Below are 18,280 nucleotides of genomic sequence, written 5' to 3' on the forward strand. Positions count from 1 at the left end.
TACACTTAGCTCACTGTTAGTGTGATTGCAGTATCTGATGCGCACATGAAAATTCAATGGATGACACCAAATAGTCTATAATATTTACAATGCTTGCTAATTGCACGAGAAAGATGGTTATGCAGGTTTTCATGCACAATTTAGGGTGGCAACTCCATTGGGCTGGGCATTGTGGTTTAAAAACTCTAAAAGACTCAACCCAACTCAGCCACGTTGACTTGACTCATTCATGAAGACTCAAAGAGGGACTTGATTTGGTCATGGCTAGGGCTGGCAAAACGGGTTTTCGGGCTTGGCCCATTTTGGGCAGAGCTTGGGCAGACATACTAGTCTCGAGGGCTGGACCAGGGCCTAAAACTTATGCCCATTTATTAATCAAGCTAAGGCTTGTGCTGTCTTATACCTGTCAGCCTGGCCTGAACCCAACCCAGCCCAGCCTGTTTAAGGTTTCGAGGGCATTTTTCTCAATATCATGCATCGGTGGGCATGCCTAACCAAACAACCTAGATCTTGCCCAAAAGAGGGTGGCTGGGCTTAGGCTCAGATCATACTCGGATCTAGGCCATGCATAATCATCATGGGCCAGGCTTGAGCCTATTTGTTTTGGCCTGTAATGGGCCCGAGCCGTACTTGGGTCTGGGTTTTACTTTGCAGGCCGGGCTTGGACAGATCTCTGCCCAGCCTGAACCCAGTCCGTTGACAGCCCTGGTCACTGCTAGGTCAAGGCTTTTTTCTTTTTTTTTTAAAAACGATCTAGGCAAAACTTGGAAAAAAAAAAAAACTCGACTTTAGCGACCATGGCCGTCAATATTTACATATTATGATATTTTAAATATGAGAAATGCTCAATTGCTATAAGGCACTGTAAGTTACAGTGCACCTACATTGTTTTACTTGGATAGTCCAATCAAATGATCTGAACTGTCTATCTAGTCCAGAACACATTTCATGGGCTATGATGCAAAAATCGCACTGATCGAATCATCCAACGAATCCTTGATTTCGCATTATTTTCTGTAATCTTTTTTTCTAAGCAATGGATGGAATGGTTACAATTGCCTAACAATAGTGATTCTTTAGAATTATAAGCAATCCATGATGGGTCCTAATAAGTGGATGGATAAAATTGTTGATTGAACCTACTTTTGTGCAAATGATCTTGATTGTCCATACTAAACAATATTGATAAAATGGTTAATTTGTCTGATTGGTGTGATGTTCCCATGGTAGCCAATGAAATGTGTTTTGGACCTAATTAACAGTCTAGATCAATGGATTGGACTGTCCAAATGTCCCAATGCAACTAGGAGCAAGCACCAATATATATTGCTCTGGTGCATATCTCTTTACATATTAAATATTACCAACCCAACTCTGAAAGAAACTTGGAAAATTTTGTCCAAGTTGGTTGACTTGACAGAACTTTTGAGTCGAGTTGAAATTTCGAATTTTCGAACCATGCTGCATAATTCAGGCTGCTTTTGGCTGGGTTTAGGCCGAGTCTCGAGTCAGGGCCTGTTGTTTAGAACTAGGCTTCAGTTTTGTGCCTGATCACTGATTGGGCCAGAGCTTGAATTGTGTGTCTAATGGTCTAACAGGTAGGCCCAGCATGAACCCACTTTTAAGACACTGATTTAGCTTGTTGGCCAGGCCCAGGTATGATTCCTTAGTTCATGGCCTGGCCTGGCTTTCAACTCAGGTCATTGGCTTAGGGGACATGGACATGCTTTGACCTGACCCCGCCCATCCCAACGACCCTATGTTCATATTTACATACATCCCTTGCATGCATAAATCATTCTGATGTGGATAGGTGATTTTCTGCTCTTTTTCCTTACAGGCACTGCAGTTTCTTGGTCTGTTATCTAGTAGCTGCTGTAAATATATGCCGCTTCTCATTCTAGATCGTGTTGCCGTCTTGAGTGACTTGCCGGTTACCCTGCCTTCTCTTCTCTCAGACAGCAACTGGCTGGTCATAGCCAAACCTGTGGTCCTGAATTTATGGGCATCAACAGAACGCATTTATGCATGGGCAATGCAGGTGGCGAGCGGAAATGATTTTTCTGGCTCGGCACCGATTGACAGGAGTGAAAGCAGCATGTCCGTTTCCCTTGCACAAGTGATGCACAGTACCTGTGTCTCCTTGAAAGACTACTTGCCATTTGAGAAGCAGTTGAGACTTGCCAACATGGTGCTTCCATGAATTAAGGGTATGTATGAATTTCTTGTGTTGTTGTAGTTAGTCTTTATAAGAGTCTTAAACTTTGTTACAATCACTTAGTTACTGCTCCCGCCAATATGATCCTTCGAACCGGTGCCACTCCCGCTTCAAATCATGCTTCGGAATCGCGCTCCCACTTTCTAGCCATTTATACTCGCTAACATGCCAATATGATCCTTTTAATCAGGTGCCACTCTGACTTCAGAATCGTGCTTCCCGCTCACACTTCTAGCCGTTAATACTTGCTAACATTTTGAAGTAGATGCTTCCCTGCTCACGCACCTGAATCTGTTGCTGCTTTGCTTCACACTTCAGGCAGCTTTGAGAAATTGTATCATGTGCTACTGTAACATTCTTTAGCCTTTCTCCTAGATTTTTTTTTTAAGGTCACTTCAGGGCATTAGTATTGTTCACGAGTTCAATATGATCTTCTGGCCATGGTTGTAGAACTGTCTAAAATTTTAACCGAGTCCAGACTATTTCTACGAGGGTCACTAGGAATCCCACTTGTAACTTGTGACTCAATTCCAAATTATCGGAACTCGTTGAGTTCGGTCGCTGAATTGACACAGCTCAAACCGAGTCACTCATGGCTCAACTGTGTTGTTGATAGAAGTTGAGAAACCCCAGTGCATTTTGAATTTGAGACCTTCACCAGACAGACACTTGTAAGCACACCCAATGAGCCTTTGCTAATTTTGGCTGTTGTATATGTTTAAACTCTCATTTTTATAAAAGAAACACCTGTAACCACACCCACTGAGTCTCTTTACAACTTTTTTCAATAACTACTACACTTTTGAGTACGTTTCACTTGCAACTAGTAGTAGATGAAAAAGAACATGCTATTAGCTATGTGGGGCCCATCATGGTGTGTATGGCATCCAACCAATCCAGCAGGATTCCCCCACCAAGAAAATGGGACCAAAAATCAGATTGGTCCAACTATCCAGTGGGCCTACATGAACTGGGAAGTTTTTGGATGGTTTTCCATTGTTTTCTATGGTGTGGCCCAAATGATTCTTGAAATTGGCTTGATTTTTGCTGTCCCATGATTATGGTAGAGCAACCTTTTTGGACGGGGTTGGATGCCATGTTTATGGTGGGGCAACCATTTACTTGCTTTTGATTGAAGAGAAGATTTGATCAGGTTAGTCCTAAAAAATGGAACAGATTTACAAAACCAAAAGAATGTTCTGTTGAGCTATGTTAGATAGGGGACTCTCAAGCACACTTCTGATGGAACTGACCCACGTATTCCAACTAGGGAAAGCATGCCATTTGTCAAGGAGATTCTGGAATTGCAGAAGGCTGGAAATCATGTCGGTTGATTTTTTGAGCTAGCGGAGGGTTGGTTGGAAATCGTGTCAAGTGATTTTTCAAGCACTCTTTTTTTTCTTTTTTTTTTTAAATGATTTTGAGAAAAAGTAAATTCATTTAAGCGCCAGACAGAAAAGATACAACATGGTAAAGCAAGACCGGATGCACGAATAACCCTCTCATCACCCTGAAAAGCTCGCTCAATCCAAAAAAGAACATCGAAAGCAAGTACTTGGAAAACAAAATGAGGGTTTCGTAATACAGGAAAGATGCGTGTGTTGCTTAGAAGAGTATTGAAACAAGTTATGAAATTGGGCTAGGCGTGGTTGAGCTAAAACTACTTGGACCCATGCCCAGCACATGTGCCATGGGTCCGAGCCTGATCTGAAAGTGGGTGGGCTGCCTGGCCTGTTGCACCCTACCCCCACAGACTGTGGGTTGTATAGGTGAATTTGGCTAACTGATTCCTAGGTGGATGGCGTCCCATCCCAAAAGGTAGGCCACACCATAAGAAAGGTTGGGAATGCAACGCCAACCATTAGTTGTGTAGGGCTCACTATGGTGTTATATGCCATCCAATCCAGCCGACCTTGGATGAAAGAATTACCCAGAAATCAAGGTTTCTGAAAACTTAGGTGGGCCATGCTATGTGAATTTAGACGTTTTATGGGGTGGGCCACCTGATTGTTGAATCAGGATGATTTTTTGGATCAAGGCCCAAACAAGAGGTGTACTAGCTGGCTGAATGACTAGGTGGACTACAGGAACGTTGGGAGGTGGTAAGTGGCAGGTGTCTAGGCTGGTGGCAGGGAAAGCCGATTGCGTCCGAACCCCAGTCAGACGATAAGCCGTTCGACCAGGGCTCTTGTGGGACCTTCCGTGATGTATCTGTTTATCCACGCCATCCATCCATTTTCTCAGATAATTTTAATGGATGAACCCAATAATGAGGAGGATCCAATGCTCAAGTGGACCACACCAGAGATGACTCTTGCATTTAATGCAACCAGAGCTCACTATTTGGTGTGGTCTGGTTGAGCGTTGGATCTGCTTCATTTTTGGGCTCATACCTTAAGATGATCTAAGAAAATGGATGGACAGCGTGGATAAACATATGCATCACAGCGGGCCCCACAGGAGCTCAGGTCGGACAGCTTATTAGACACAATCCGCTTCTGGGAAACTATGCATTGAACCACCTGGGTGGAAGTTTCATGAGATCCACCATGTCCATCAGGTAGGGCTGAAAGTCCGGCGGGTTGGGACGGGTTGGTGCTCAACCCTAACGGAACCCAACCTAGGGTTGGGAATTCTAAACCCAAGCCCAACCCGAGTGGGCTCGGTTGGGTTGGTCGGTTGGATATATATTAATATTTTCATTGTTACATTAGTCTATTATATTTTCAATACACGTCTTATTTTTTGTACCTATAATTTTTTTAATTATATATGTAGTTATTTATCATAAAGAAGTTCATTTTTTCTAAACAAACAAGCTAAAATATAAGACAACTACTCATTTAAAAGTCCTATTGTATAGTCAGCAATCTATTTGGGAGAGAGAAATACGGTGCATCTAGTAAACTTGAGTCATCGGAAATGACATGGAGCAATGAAACCCGACGGCATTGGAATTTCTCATGCCTTCAACACGTACGATGTGCACTCAATTATAATTAATTTATAAGGAACTTATATATTGATCTGAGTTCAAGTTAGGTTGGGCAATTTATAAGGAACTTATATATTGATCTGAGTTCAGGTTGGGTCGGGCAACCGGAGACCTCACCCCAAGTTTTATCGGGTTGGTGTTTGTATGGCCCAAGCCCGATACATCCTGCCCAAGCCCAACCCAATGTCGGGTCCGTCAGGTTAAACCCGCCCAACTTTCAGCCCTACCATCAAGTACGCCGACTCCTGTACGCCTCTGAATATTAAAAAATAAAATAAAATAAAATAAAAATCATGACAGTCCAGAACTCAGGTACACTGCACCGCGGGAAAAAGTTAGGATGGGACGCCAACCGTTAGTTTTGTAGGCCCACTCAGGTGTACTCATTAAGGTGAAACAATTACGCAAGAAACACAGTACTCCAAAACTCAGATGGGCCATAGCACGTGAAAGAGGTTTTAGCCTGGTTTTTGCTACAAGGCCAAATAAGCGATGAACCTGCTGGATTTCATGCACATTAGTTGTTCAGCAACCTGGTAGCCTAAAATTTAAGAATCCAAAGTTTCCTCTCACGGTCACACCATTTCTGAGGTTTTCATCCCACACCCGAAAGGTGCCCCCACACGGGTCTTCACCAAAACCTTCCAGCCGCTAAGGTAAACAACTGGGAAAAGGTACCCATTTCTATACTGGTTTAGGAAGAGTAAAGAAAAAGGGAATGTTTTATTAATGGGAATAAGAAATTGTTAATAACCGTTGCTATATAAACAAGTATACTCGTTCGAACTGCAATAATATATACATAAGGAATATGAGAATTTTCACCTTGTTTGGTGCTACTTGAAGCCTTGATGAATGAATAGCCATGGACACCCAGATCCATATCTCAACTGGCAGACTGAGTGGAGATACCTCGTTTCAACACTTGAGGTCTTAGTATCAATCCCTAGCGGGGGTGGCTAACATGGAGTGTGTGTACTGACATGGGTGTGTACTAACAAGCTAACCCAAAAAAAAAAAAAAAAATGAATGAATAGCCATCGCTGTTAAGAACAACCAGTGTCTAATGAAAAATTGCACCTAGCCTCTTTGGTAGGCACAATTACCTTGTATTAAATTGCATTAGGTGGCAGGCACAATTATTTAGTATTGAATTGCATTAAGTGGGATATAAATTTTATTTTAATCCAAGTAATCGAACTTCAAGTCCTAATAAGATTTTTGATGAATATCAAAATCCCTACATCCAGAGAGCCCACATTGATGTATGCCTTTTATCCATGCGGTCCATTCATACGTTGCATTTACAAATGACCCTTGAGTTGCATTGGAAGATAAGTGACTAGTTTCAGTTGTGAAATTTGGTCCTTTGATTACAATGCCACGCCACTGACTTGGGTAAAAGTGTTTTTCCCATAGGATTGATTGGATCCCGAAGGCGGATTGGATAGTCATAATATAATGATATTTAAGCGATGTGATTACTGTATGATAATGGTATTAATTTCATCTGATATAATGCAATGCATCTTTCCAAATAAGCCTCTCTCTCAAACGTTCATACTAAGAAAATAAATAAATAAGAAAAGAGATCATTTTGATCTTCAGAGGGTTAATCGTAGCAATTTCTCACACACACTTCTGAGCCGTTGACTATAAACGTGTGACACGTGTACAATCCGAACCATTGCAGCGTGCTGGAATATCGAAGAATTTCCAACATAAAAATCTGTTGAAACGAGAGATCAGATGGTTAAACGAGAGAGAGGAAAATGGCGGGAAACGAAGAACACGAATCTGAAAATCCCCAGGAAAACAACGATTGCTCCTTCCAATGGGACGAAGCTTCTCAGCTCTATTTCCACGCCAGGTTCGCAAATTCCCAAATTTCGTTCCTTTTTCCGTTGATTTTTTTTTTTTTTTTTCCAATTTTCGTCAATTAGGTTTTTGATTTCATGTCGTTTTTCTTTTATCATTTTCGTCAAATGGTGTTCTGATTTCTTTTTTCCTTTCCAAACACTGACGAATTATTTTCACGTTTCTAACAGAGTCTTGATTGCTAGGGTTTTCAATGTTCTCCCCCTTTTTTTAGCTCTTCGACGATTTTCTAGGGTTGCGGATCATCAGTGCAGGCAGCATTCTGTGGCCTACGTCTAAAAACCATACACATTGCTCGTGTTCATGAGATCTGCACCGTTTATGTTATGCACCCGCACGTAACTACGGTGTAGATCCTGCAATTACGAGAGTTGAAAAAACAAAAGGAGAAAAACGATTCACTTGAAGGAGAAGCGGCAACCTTAGAGACTTTTTTAAAAGTTGTCTCCAAATGAGTTTGCATTCTCCCTTAAAGAAGTTCTAATTTAAAAGATTTACTTAGGACCTGTTTGGAAGACACCTATTACATCTCCATTTTAGTTAACAGTAAGTATGTTTTAGAGATCTTGATCTCTAATACCTAATTACTGCTAACATGAACTCTTCTTCTTTTTTTGAAGATTGTGCTAACATATATTAGAGCTCAATATCCTAATTACTGTTAACTAAAGGGTCAGTTGCATGCACAGCTCATTTTAGTGCATGGTGCCAAAAATGAAGCAGATCCAAAAAAAAAAAAAAAACAGGAGGGTCGTCTGCATGCCTGTAACTTTTTAAGTTGTAAACAAGTTAACACCTAAAAGTGAGTTTCGGGAGTAAGTTGTTTACAGATAAGTGAAATCATTTCTTTTTCTCAGGATTTCATATTCACTGAAAAGTTGTGACTTACCACTTGTAACTCACTCACAGCCACAGGTCGTTTGGATGCTTGTAAGTTGTGTTTGTTGTAAAAGGGTTAACATGTAACTCATTTACAGGTACTGTTTGGATGAAAATTTCACCTGCAAGATACAAGCTACTAGTGACTTGCAGGAGAAATGCCTGTTAAACATATAAAAAGGGAGAAATTTCACTTTGGGCCTGTTTTATTGGTCATAATTACAGGTAGTCAAATGTAAATAATCAATAATTATTTACTTGTGCATTTCCTGGATAGGTACAACATCTAAAACGAGTCTCGGATTGTGTGACGTCGGGTATTTTGCCATGTTGCAAAATTCTGTGGGCCCCACCATGACATGTTTCATCCACACCATCCATTTATTTTTCCATATCATTTTAGGGATTGAGCATATCCAAAGCTCAAGTGGCCTGCAATGGGAATAATGGCGTCCACCATTGAACCCACTGTTTTCTGTGGTGTGGTTCACTTGAGCTTTGGATCTGCCTCATTTTTGGGCTCTTGCCCTAAATGATTTCAAAAAAAAAAAATGATTGAACATTGTGTATGTAGCACATACATCATGGTGGGGCCCACAGAATTTTAGCTTGGAAAGAGGTCGAATTTTGTCCAATTTTCAAGGTTGAATTGCACCTGTTCCAAACAGGGAGCAAAAACCATCATTATGCTTTTACCACCGATTACCTAAAATTACCTCTAATCAAACAAGCCCTTACCTGTAAGTGAGTTTCAACCCCCAATATAAAGAAGAGATGCAGCAACATCTCTCTCTGGCAACAAAGATGCTTTTTGACTTTCCATTGAGTTCCTCGTTGTCTCCCTTCCTTTCCATGACTAGAAGGGGGGTTCCAGTGAGCATTTGTCTCTTGCTATCGTCTTCTGCATTCAGAGAGAAGAAAGCATAGAAGAAGGCTCTTCGCTTCTTTTCGAGCTATGCTAAGCCCACACGCATGTGTGATGAAACTCATTTACACACCACACATGTGCCAATATCACATTAATATGTCCAAGATTCGATCCATCTGTTAGAACAAGACCACTATATTGATGCCCTGGTCCAAGAATCAACTTGATCCATTCATCATGTGGGCCACAGTTTGCAAGATAAATGTACAACCGAAGTTTTCTAACCCATCCACTTGTTTTCAATATTAAGGCCCACATGTTGAGTGGACCTAATTTATTTTTGGGAAAACATTTACAACATATGACCAATGATTTAAGTATCGATATCAACACATGTATCACACACCCTTGGGTATGGAAACATATTGGTCTCGCCAAGGAAATGTTGCATGTATCGTGTAATGTGTCGCTGTTTTTTGAAAGCATTGGGAAATTGGTCAAAATTTTCAATGGAACTTCAGGAGATGTTAAAAAAGACATCATTATACACTTAGAAAATTATTATTTTTTTTAAAGTATGTATAACAAGTTCCCTTTGTTTATAGTGCTAAACTATGCATTGTTTGGCAGAAGTAATGCAACTATGTTCAAAATCAAGTCATATAATTTATAAATCATAGAAGACATGCATGAAAACACAACCAATACATTAACAAGAAATCACTAATAATTAATAAAGAAATCACTAATTTCATCTCAAATAATTTCATAATTTTTATGTATTTTAATTTAAATAATAAATAATGAAATAACTAATAATAAATATGAATGTGGTTGATTTTAAGATCACTGTACACTTATAAATACATATGTGTAAGGGCTAAATAACCTTTGGTCAATCCTTTTTTTAAAATTAATTTTAATGTTTTTGATCCTGGCCTCTTGCTGTACATCTGTGCATAAAAGCCTGGGAACATGGATTACGTATAGCTGTTAATACTGCCGGTTGCATATAAATCTCAAATTTGAATAACCAGGTGATATGTAAGGGCTGAAATCTTCACCTAATTGGACCTGTGGCCCCCACAGTCCAATTGCTCCTTTACTTTGGACCATCCTATTGGATTTGTGGGCCCCACAGTTGAAGCAGAGCTTATGCAATCTTCAATCAGCCAGTGGCTCCCATTGTGGATGCTACGGTTGGATGGAATGATCCTGTATCACATTTTCCGTAGTTTTTACTGGTTTATATTGCTTAGCTATTAGCCTATTACCCTCGTGATTGAAGCAATGAAGATCCTGTTGGCAGTGACACTGCACATTCTGACTGTTGTAACTCAGTTTTATCTTAATGCAATGCAGTACTGGATTTTATCATGACCCTAATGCTGGATGGTACTATAGCAGTAGAGATAGCCTCTATTATACATTTGAGGATGGCGGTTATGTGCTATTGGAATCTGAAAAGGTAGCTAGTATGCTTATGCAGGTGATTCTTGATATTTGATATTGGCAATCCCACTTATTAAATACTTTGGATCTTTTTCAGTGCAAGGAATCTGAAGCTGGAGAACTAGCGAGAGTGGTTTCTGACGAACCCGTTCAAGGCAAACAACACAAATCCATATTTTTTATATAATTCTAGGTGTCTTTGACCTTTCAAAAAATTATCTACATTGTCTTGGGACATTATCCCGTGTGAAAAACTGATAGGAAAAGTTTTTGTGGTGAATTGAAGTGGTCCCACTCGTTTTAACCACCACCTAAAGGTCAAAGCAAGTTAGGCCCTTTCCCATTGCATCTGATTTTGATCACATCAGAAGAATGCAATCTAATAGCAGGGGCATGGTTGTATGAATAGGAAACAAATTTGCAATCTATTGGATGGGTACATTTCGAGAATAAATAATATAAATACTTTAATGCAGTTAAAGGGCAGGAATACCCATGGATATCATGGATAACAAAGAAGGGGTGTTAGTGTGTTACTTATTGTATAGGTTATCATCATCATCATCAAAGCCTTGTCCCGGCCATTTTTGGTCAGCTTTAAAAACACTGTTTCACCGGTCAATCCTAAGGTTCTCTCCTTGCAAGTGAACAAGCCTTCAAATCACTTGTATAGGTATGAGAAAATATTTTATATGCTGAACATATGAATCATGAGTAAACTAAAGGTTCGCTAAGCCCTCAATCATGTAGAGCCCGCCTGTCCACACAAGAACCCCTGCCAATAAAGCACAAATGTGCGAGATTTGGTGGGCTACACCGAGTAGATCTTTTGGCAAAAAAATCTGGCTGTTACCCTCACCACAATGTACAAAACAAATGGACGGATCAATTTTGTACACCATGACCCACCCCGATGGAGTGAAACAGCCTGACTTTTAGGCCGAAGATCCAAGCATTATGGCCCATCTGATGAAAAGTGCAGATCTCACAAACTTGTGCAACATTGGTGCATGAGCTTGCGTGTGGATAGGCAAGGCTCCACACCTTTGTGGGCCTAACACTTCAGTGCATAATCTTGGAATGTCATAAATCTAAATTGGATTTGGCATCGGATTGCCGAGGATGAAGAAGAATTTATGGATAAATTCTCATGTTTGATAAATTTAGAAACATCAATAATTCAAAATAAGCAGACACGCATCAATTTGCAGCAATCAACTTATCTGATTCTTTTGAACAGGCAATATTGAACATGTTACCGACGTAACGGCAGAAAATCCACCTCCGCCATCAGAATGGTGCGAGATTTTATGACATTTTACATGCCCCTTAGATGTTAGCAGTTGCGTTTTATTGAATTTCTCTTTGTTAACAAGTTTGAATTATTGTTTTCAGGTTAGAAGAGACACTTATCGATCTTTATTTGGCTGGTTATTCCAATACGGCTCTCCATTGTGATGACGTGGTGGTGGCCTCCGATACAGATGGTGTGTATATCTTGAAATCGTTAAGTCTGTGGTTAATCACATATTTATTTCTATACTTGAACCTAACATGAAGGATTTACATTCTTCAGGATCAGCAAGTAAAGATACTAATGAGAAGTTGCTAGATCAATCATGTTCTATGTTATCCAGTTATCATGATGACACCGTTGACGAGATTGAAGAAGGTGAATGGATCCCTGAGGATGTGCAAGAGGAACCAGAGTCCAGTGGCAGAGTGTCCAATGAAGGTTATCACATTTTCACATCATATTCTGATTCTCTGATATTCATTTTGGATTCCGTAAGGAAATGGTGAGAGAGCCATATGCAAAGTTCTGTGATGGTGACTCTTATCACTACCCAATCAAAAAAGCAAATAGTAGCTGTCAATGGATCGGATCTTGAACTGGATCCCATTCAAATTTGATCCTATTAAATCAGATTTGAATCATTTATCAGATCTATTGGATCAATTTTGGTTCCTCAAAAAAGGATCTGTTTATAATGGATCAGGTTTTGGATATACCACAATGCGATTCAATAAACATCTGATCTGACACGTATATGAAGATCCAATCCAATCCGTTTATAATGATGATGCTATAAAAGTGTAGTTACGTTTTGATGCGAGGTTTACAGGTTTGGGGAAAAATCCATTTTCTTTTGATGGATTATTGTATAAAAAGGTAAGATTGCATTAGCAGTCAAGTGTTTCTAAGGATCCGTTGGATATTGGATGGAATTCAGATATCCGAAATTCTTAATAGCATTGGATTTGGATATGCACAGATCCGCTTCAAATTCAATTCGTTGACAGCCCTATAGGGATCTTCTTGCTTTGACGTGTTCAGAGGTGGTGGTGGCATCTTCCAGGCCAACTTTTCATCACATTCTAATGAGAAGTAGATGGTGATAAGATTCATCCAATGTGAATTTTGGGTATAGGTGCCTTGCACTAGATTGATTCCTTAAACAATATCTGTACTTATACATGCATGCATATATGTTGTCTTATATACATGTTTTCTTATGCAAACTTTGATGCAGACGCTCTCTGGGATGAAGAGAACTGGCGAGCTCAGTACGGCCAAGTCATTCAATCTAGGGAGGAGGGTTTTCCTGCTTTTCCTGTAATAGATTTATGGGATTGGTCAATGGTGGCACAAACCGTTGGGAAAAAGAAACGTAAGGTGGCTAGGCTGGTCGGAAGGCTGGTGAGACGGTCCGCCAAGCTTCATCCTTCTATGCCTGTTGGTGGTGGTCTTCTGAAAACTTCTATCATATCGGATGTGCATCTTGATCTAGTGCGAGTTGTGTCAGGTCTATTTCCTTGTTATATGGAATAGTGAGATCCAAATTCATGTGCTTCTACTTTTAAGCTTTGTGTTCTTTCAATGTAAAAGGAATTTTTAATCCTATGGTTAACCTTTTTTCACATTTACACAGTTCCAGTTTCATATTTCAAGTTTCGATTTCTTTTTTCAAATTGTCATATCAATGGGTTTTTCTCAACTCGGATTGGCCACAGCTACAGCTACTAGCTTATGTGACTCCATAGAGGTCCCTGCCTCCAACTTGAGAAAACCAAAATGTAAAATAACTTGTTCAGTGTTTCTGTTTGAATATCTTTGAAGAATTCATGATTTGATTATTGATCTACCAAAGCCATGGTATGTGGGCAACACTCCAGTCACTGTGTGCAACAGTTGCAGCTTGAAAATGGCATCTTGCATGGGGTCTTTGCTTGTCCAAATGAGGTCTATTAGAAAAGAAAATTTAGAATTGCATCATTCATTATCTGTTCAGATGATGCCTGTTCAATTGCTTGTATCCATGCACCAATTCAAAAGTGATTGTGTTGTTGATATCAACTGAATTTCGACCACTTTTTTTTTTTTTTTTTTTTTGGGGGGGGGGCGGGGGGCGCAGGGTGGGTGTTTATTGCTTGTTTTCAAAAGCCAATCTGGGGAGTGAGCATTGCCTCTTGAAATGATACATATCTGTTGGTTTTTGGAGAGTCATGTTGCAGACAGTTTACCAAGTTACTAACCAGCTTGCGGTATCTTTTTCCAGGGCAGGTGTATAAATTGAGGAGCCCTAGTGCAAGATACCTTGCTTCGTTATCAACATATGATTCTTCCAACCCCACAAAAGATTGGGGCTTCCCTGATTTATTGGCTAATATGGACAACACTCCCACCTCTGATTTCGAGGCAAGTCATGGATCTGAAGCCATAGATGGAGAATCATGTGCAAACCATGGTCAACCTTTATCATCAAAAGAAAAGGTAACTTCTTTCATGCCATCTTGTTTTTGAATTTTGGATATGAAACTTCTTGTTTTGTCTTCTAACCTACGGATGTTCATCATACATTAGTAATATTACATACACTACTGTCTTTTTTCTGTCTCATTCTTTCCATGATCTTGTTTATCTCCTATTAGCAAATGGGGATATGAACCCAACAAGACATTTGCATTCCACATTGTAAGTGTCATTTTTTCATCAATTACAAGCTTAGTTTTAAGGCTTATCAGCTCAGACTGACTTGCTCAGTCCTGAGTCAAGTTGCAACTTGCCGAATCATGGAGTGACTCGTCCATATTGGATTGAGTTAGGCCCATTTTCACTACTGACTTGTAGTGTCAAACCAGATCAGACTCAACCGAGTCTGAGTCGACTTGGACAAGTTATCAACCCATGGTTAAAACTTAAAAGTGAGGATGACTTTTGTAGCAAGGCTCTTGTATTTCATAGAGGTCCAATTTTTCATCATTTACAAGTGTGCTTGACTTTTGTAGCGAGGATATGCACCGATGGAAGACGGTGAGTGCTAGCATTTTCCAATGCATTTTGACCATTATTATGTGGATCAAAATTGGTAACCATAGTTTGGATATTTTTATCATCTAGCAGTGCAGTTTGAAAACACACTTAGAATAATGAGAAAAAACTTTGATACTCTAGTGGAGTGTGATGGATGATATGCAGGCTCTTAGAAATTGCATACGTGGCTTACAAGCATGGTTTTAAAATCGGTTACATAACGGCCGTAATGGTCATTATGTAACATAATGGTGGGAATCGTTACACAATATGTGGTTATAATGCCGGTTCTAAAAGAAAAGGAGGGGGATAACGGCCCTGTAATGGGCCAATACAGTCTCATAAGTCATAACAGTCCAATACAGGGCTGATACATTTTCCTCCTTTAAAAAAGATTTTTTTTTTTTTTAAATCATTATGGGGGTGTAACAGCCATTGTGACCTGCCATAAAGCTGGCATTACAGCTGCCATTACCGTTATTGAATGCCTTGCTTACAAGTAGTCAAATTAAACCGTCCTAATTATGGTACCCAGTGTAGATCTACCATGAACAAAAAATTAAGCTTATTTGATTATCTGATTGTCAGATTGGTGGCCATTTATTGGATGGTTAAAATTAAAAGTATCCAAAGGTCCTATTTCCACAAACAAGGGTCCACGAACCAGAGGTTAGTTCACCCCGTCTGATCTTGGGATTGTGATTTCACGACAGTGGGCTGCAAAATCTAGTCAGTTTCATATGAGTTAATATATGCCATGTGTACTATTTATGAGAGTTTGTGTATATCCAGCGTCACAGTTTGATTATTTTCATTATTTTAATACATGGCGCCACTTTGGTTTTTTTATCATTTATACCATATTCAGCTTTTTCTTTAGTTTCTGGAATTTGTGTTACCCACGGATGATGGGCATGCTTTACCAGAGTTGTTATCCATCATGTCACTTGTAGAAACTCTTGAAAAGGGGCTGAAGATATTTTGTACATTCAATCTTATCTACTCTATCCTTATTTGTTTCTGTTCTAATGCTTATATGCATCTTCCTTCTTGGACCTCACTTTATGTGACATTACCAGCAGAGAGGACATGTGTACAGAGATAGAGCTGCTGAGAGAAGAACTCTACATGGCGGTTTTGGAATAGGTCCAGGTCAAAAGACTTTTGCAAATGGTGGTAGGGGTAGAGAAGTGTCATGTTCCGAGTCTTTGGATACAGAAGAAGCTGCAGCTGAAGCCCAGCACATGTCATTTGGAGCTGGTAGTTATGCAAGAAAGATTTTAGAAGGCATGGGCTGGAAAGAGGTATGTATGGGATAAACTCATTTATTGTCTCCTAAGGTTCTAACTAGATGCGAGCTGGGCCAATCAAGTCGGATAGGAGTAGCCCCTTCCGTTTTGTTTCTAGGAGATGAGAGGAAACTCAATGGCAGTGTTTCCAAGAGGATAGTTGGGAAGTGGCCCCGAAGTGACCTGCCTCCTCTACAACATTTGTTTTAGGCAGCAGGTAAAACGCTCCGGATCCATGAGGCCACTGTTGCACGTGTGACATCCACTCCATTCATTAGATGTGGGCCTTGAAATTAGGCCCTGGGGCCAAAAATCAGCTAGATTCACAACTTGTCGGGCCACACTACAGATAGCATTGAGGAGGGAACACCACCCATATGTTTGCTTGTGATTTTGTGGGTCCTACCATGGTTGCATTTTCCATCTCACTGATTCATCTGGTGTGCCTCAGCAGGATGAATAGACACTCCAAAAAAACATTCTGATTCAATACTCAGGCAGGCCACAGAGCATGATCATAGTGGCTGTAGACATGTTTTTACAATTTTCCCTGGCAGTTTAGCCCATCTGATTTTATTTATTTTTATTATTGAGATGATGTTTAATCCATATGGGAGAAATTATAAGGCGCACGTGATGGGCAGAATGGATATCACACACAGCATGTTGGGTCCCACAGCCTGGGTGATTTACCCGCTGCATTCAACAGGTGGTACAGAGGTTCCAGTCCGCTCTGAAACCCTTCCAAAGAAAAAAAAGGAGGGGAGATGTAAATATACGACTATGATGGTTATGGTAATGATAGAAAAGGTGCCAAAATGAATCATGTGAGACAAAAACGATACTTGTAGCATGTTGGAGAATCATGGCTCACCTCATTTTCTTCCTTGCTCCTGCATTTTCAATATACAGCCCGTCTTGCATGAGTCACCACTTACAAGTCATATCCATCCAGCTGGATATGGGATGATGAATGTTTCGTATAGTGGACCCCATCATGCATGAGCCACTGTCCTAAAAACACAACTGGACATCTTATTCCACACTGGTTCCAGTTGAACATGGATTGTTTACTAGTTTTGTTTGAAAATCGCCCATTTCAATACACCTAGTCGGATTGTCAGGATCATCAGTCTGCATGAATTTTTGTACTGCCGCCCATCTACAGTAGTGCCCACAAGATGGACTGTTCAGATCATTTCAACATGCAACGATTTGGGCCCCATCAAGTGACTCATGGTGGATGGGTGGATGCAGGATCTTCTCTGACATTTTTCCAATGTAGTGCCTGTTTCAGTCACCTCATTTGTTTTGGATTTTCTTCTGATCACTGTCCTTGCTTCACTCCATCCAGGGGGAGGCTCTTGGGAACAATTCAAGGGGTCTGAAAGAACCATTACAAGCAGTTGGTAACAAAGGGTGTGCTGGATTGGGGTGGAACAGCCATGACAGACTCTGATCAAACCACAGCCGGGCGCCTTTGGAAGCGCAATTGATGGCCAGTCGAAAAGCTCATTTTGCAAGGACGGTGATTTGATTGTATATGGTTTCTTAATCTAATTTATCCTGCTGTTGCTTAAATGCCGATGGCCCAGCCTCAGTCCGGATTCATTGCAGTGTCATTCTCCCTTTCACTTTGCTTGGGCGTTGAGGTTCATTTACTTATCAGACCGAATCACTGGGGATTGACTTGCTGCTGCAGTGATGTTTTTGTGGAAATCCGAAGCTACTGTACAGTTTCAATCCATTTAATTTTATGGAATTTAGATGAGTTGGATGAAAAGTGTTTCTTTAGAATCATAAGCAATCTATGATGGGCCTATTCGAAGTGTTGATTGGATTGGTTTTTTTTTTCCTGTTGTTTTTTTAAAAAAATATTATTAGTAACAATCTTAACTATTGATACTAAAGAACATTAATCAAATGGTTAATGTTTTTCAAATTGGTGTGATGTTTGCATGGTAGCCTATGAAATGTGCATTGGACGTAATGAAACGTGCTCGATCAATGGATTGGTCGAAGTGTCCCGATGCAAGTAGGAGCATCAATAGTGCTTTGACAGCACATTCCCCTTTCTATATACCCCCTCACTTTTCTTAGGATTTCAGATTTCTCTCCTTTTTACATTTGCATTACCTTCCAACTGTAATTGCCTCCATCCCACATCAGTTACCGTTAACAGCTGTTACTTTCGAATGAAAAAGACGAAAATGGCCTCTTTCAAAATGGTCGGCAATTTTCAAATAACACCACATAAAATGGAAGGCTGCAATCATGAGAACACATCTGTGCTTAGGATCTTCCAGCCACCGTGACTTTCTAGTGTGGTCAATTTTCACAAAGTCCCACGGGTGAAAAGGGCCATCAGATCTGATCAATGAAAATT

The 18,280-nt window shown here is 40.2% G+C and overlaps 2 protein-coding genes across 9 annotated transcripts in view; both read left to right on the forward strand.

Moving 5' to 3' along the window:
- The window catches only part of LOC131246626 (protein RST1), a 93,426-nt gene extending 81,877 nt beyond the window's left edge, over nucleotides 1-11,549 (forward strand). For 5 of the 8 annotated variants that reach the window (XM_058246938.1, XM_058246941.1, XM_058246940.1 and 2 more), the window contains 2 exons: nucleotides 1,841-2,210; nucleotides 2,409-2,976. In XM_058246938.1, the coding sequence (XP_058102921.1) occupies nucleotides 1,841-2,203 (363 nt within the window). In that variant the 3' untranslated portion in view covers nucleotides 2,204-2,210; nucleotides 2,409-2,976. Of the gene's footprint in view, nucleotides 1-125; nucleotides 660-1,840; nucleotides 2,211-2,408; nucleotides 2,977-6,906; nucleotides 7,084-10,200; nucleotides 10,307-10,327; nucleotides 10,484-11,530 lie in introns of those variants that run through there. The other 3 variants (XR_009171453.1, XR_009171454.1, XM_058246939.1) reach the window with 3 other exon arrangements.
- Nucleotides 11,550-12,439: 890 nt separating this feature from the next.
- LOC131246627 (uncharacterized) lies at nucleotides 12,440-17,729 on the forward strand. The gene is made up of 5 exons (XM_058246944.1): nucleotides 12,440-12,716; nucleotides 12,825-13,097; nucleotides 13,851-14,065; nucleotides 15,685-15,909; nucleotides 17,249-17,729. The coding sequence occupies exons 2-5, from the start codon at nucleotides 12,932-12,934 to the stop codon at nucleotides 17,351-17,353; spliced, it is 711 nt and encodes a 236-aa protein (XP_058102927.1). The 5' UTR covers nucleotides 12,440-12,716; nucleotides 12,825-12,931; the 3' UTR covers nucleotides 17,354-17,729.
- Nucleotides 17,730-18,280: the final 551 nt, after the last annotated feature.

The sequence above is a fragment of the Magnolia sinica genome, chromosome 5 (genome assembly GCF_029962835.1).
Source record: "Magnolia sinica isolate HGM2019 chromosome 5, MsV1, whole genome shotgun sequence".
Classification (NCBI taxonomy): Eukaryota; Viridiplantae; Streptophyta; class Magnoliopsida; order Magnoliales; family Magnoliaceae; genus Magnolia; species Magnolia sinica.

Coding starts and splice junctions, on each gene's coding strand:
- LOC131246627 (XM_058246944.1), top strand. CDS start 12,932: ATGGTGGCACAAACCGTTGGGAAAAAGAAACGTAAGGTGGCTAGGCTG. Junction 14,066..15,684: donor CTTTATCATCAAAAGAAAAG/GTAACTTCTTTC, acceptor TGACATTACCAG/CAGAGAGGACATGTGTACAG. Junction 15,910..17,248: donor AAGGCATGGGCTGGAAAGAG/GTATGTATGGGA, acceptor CACTCCATCCAG/GGGGAGGCTCTTGGGAACAA.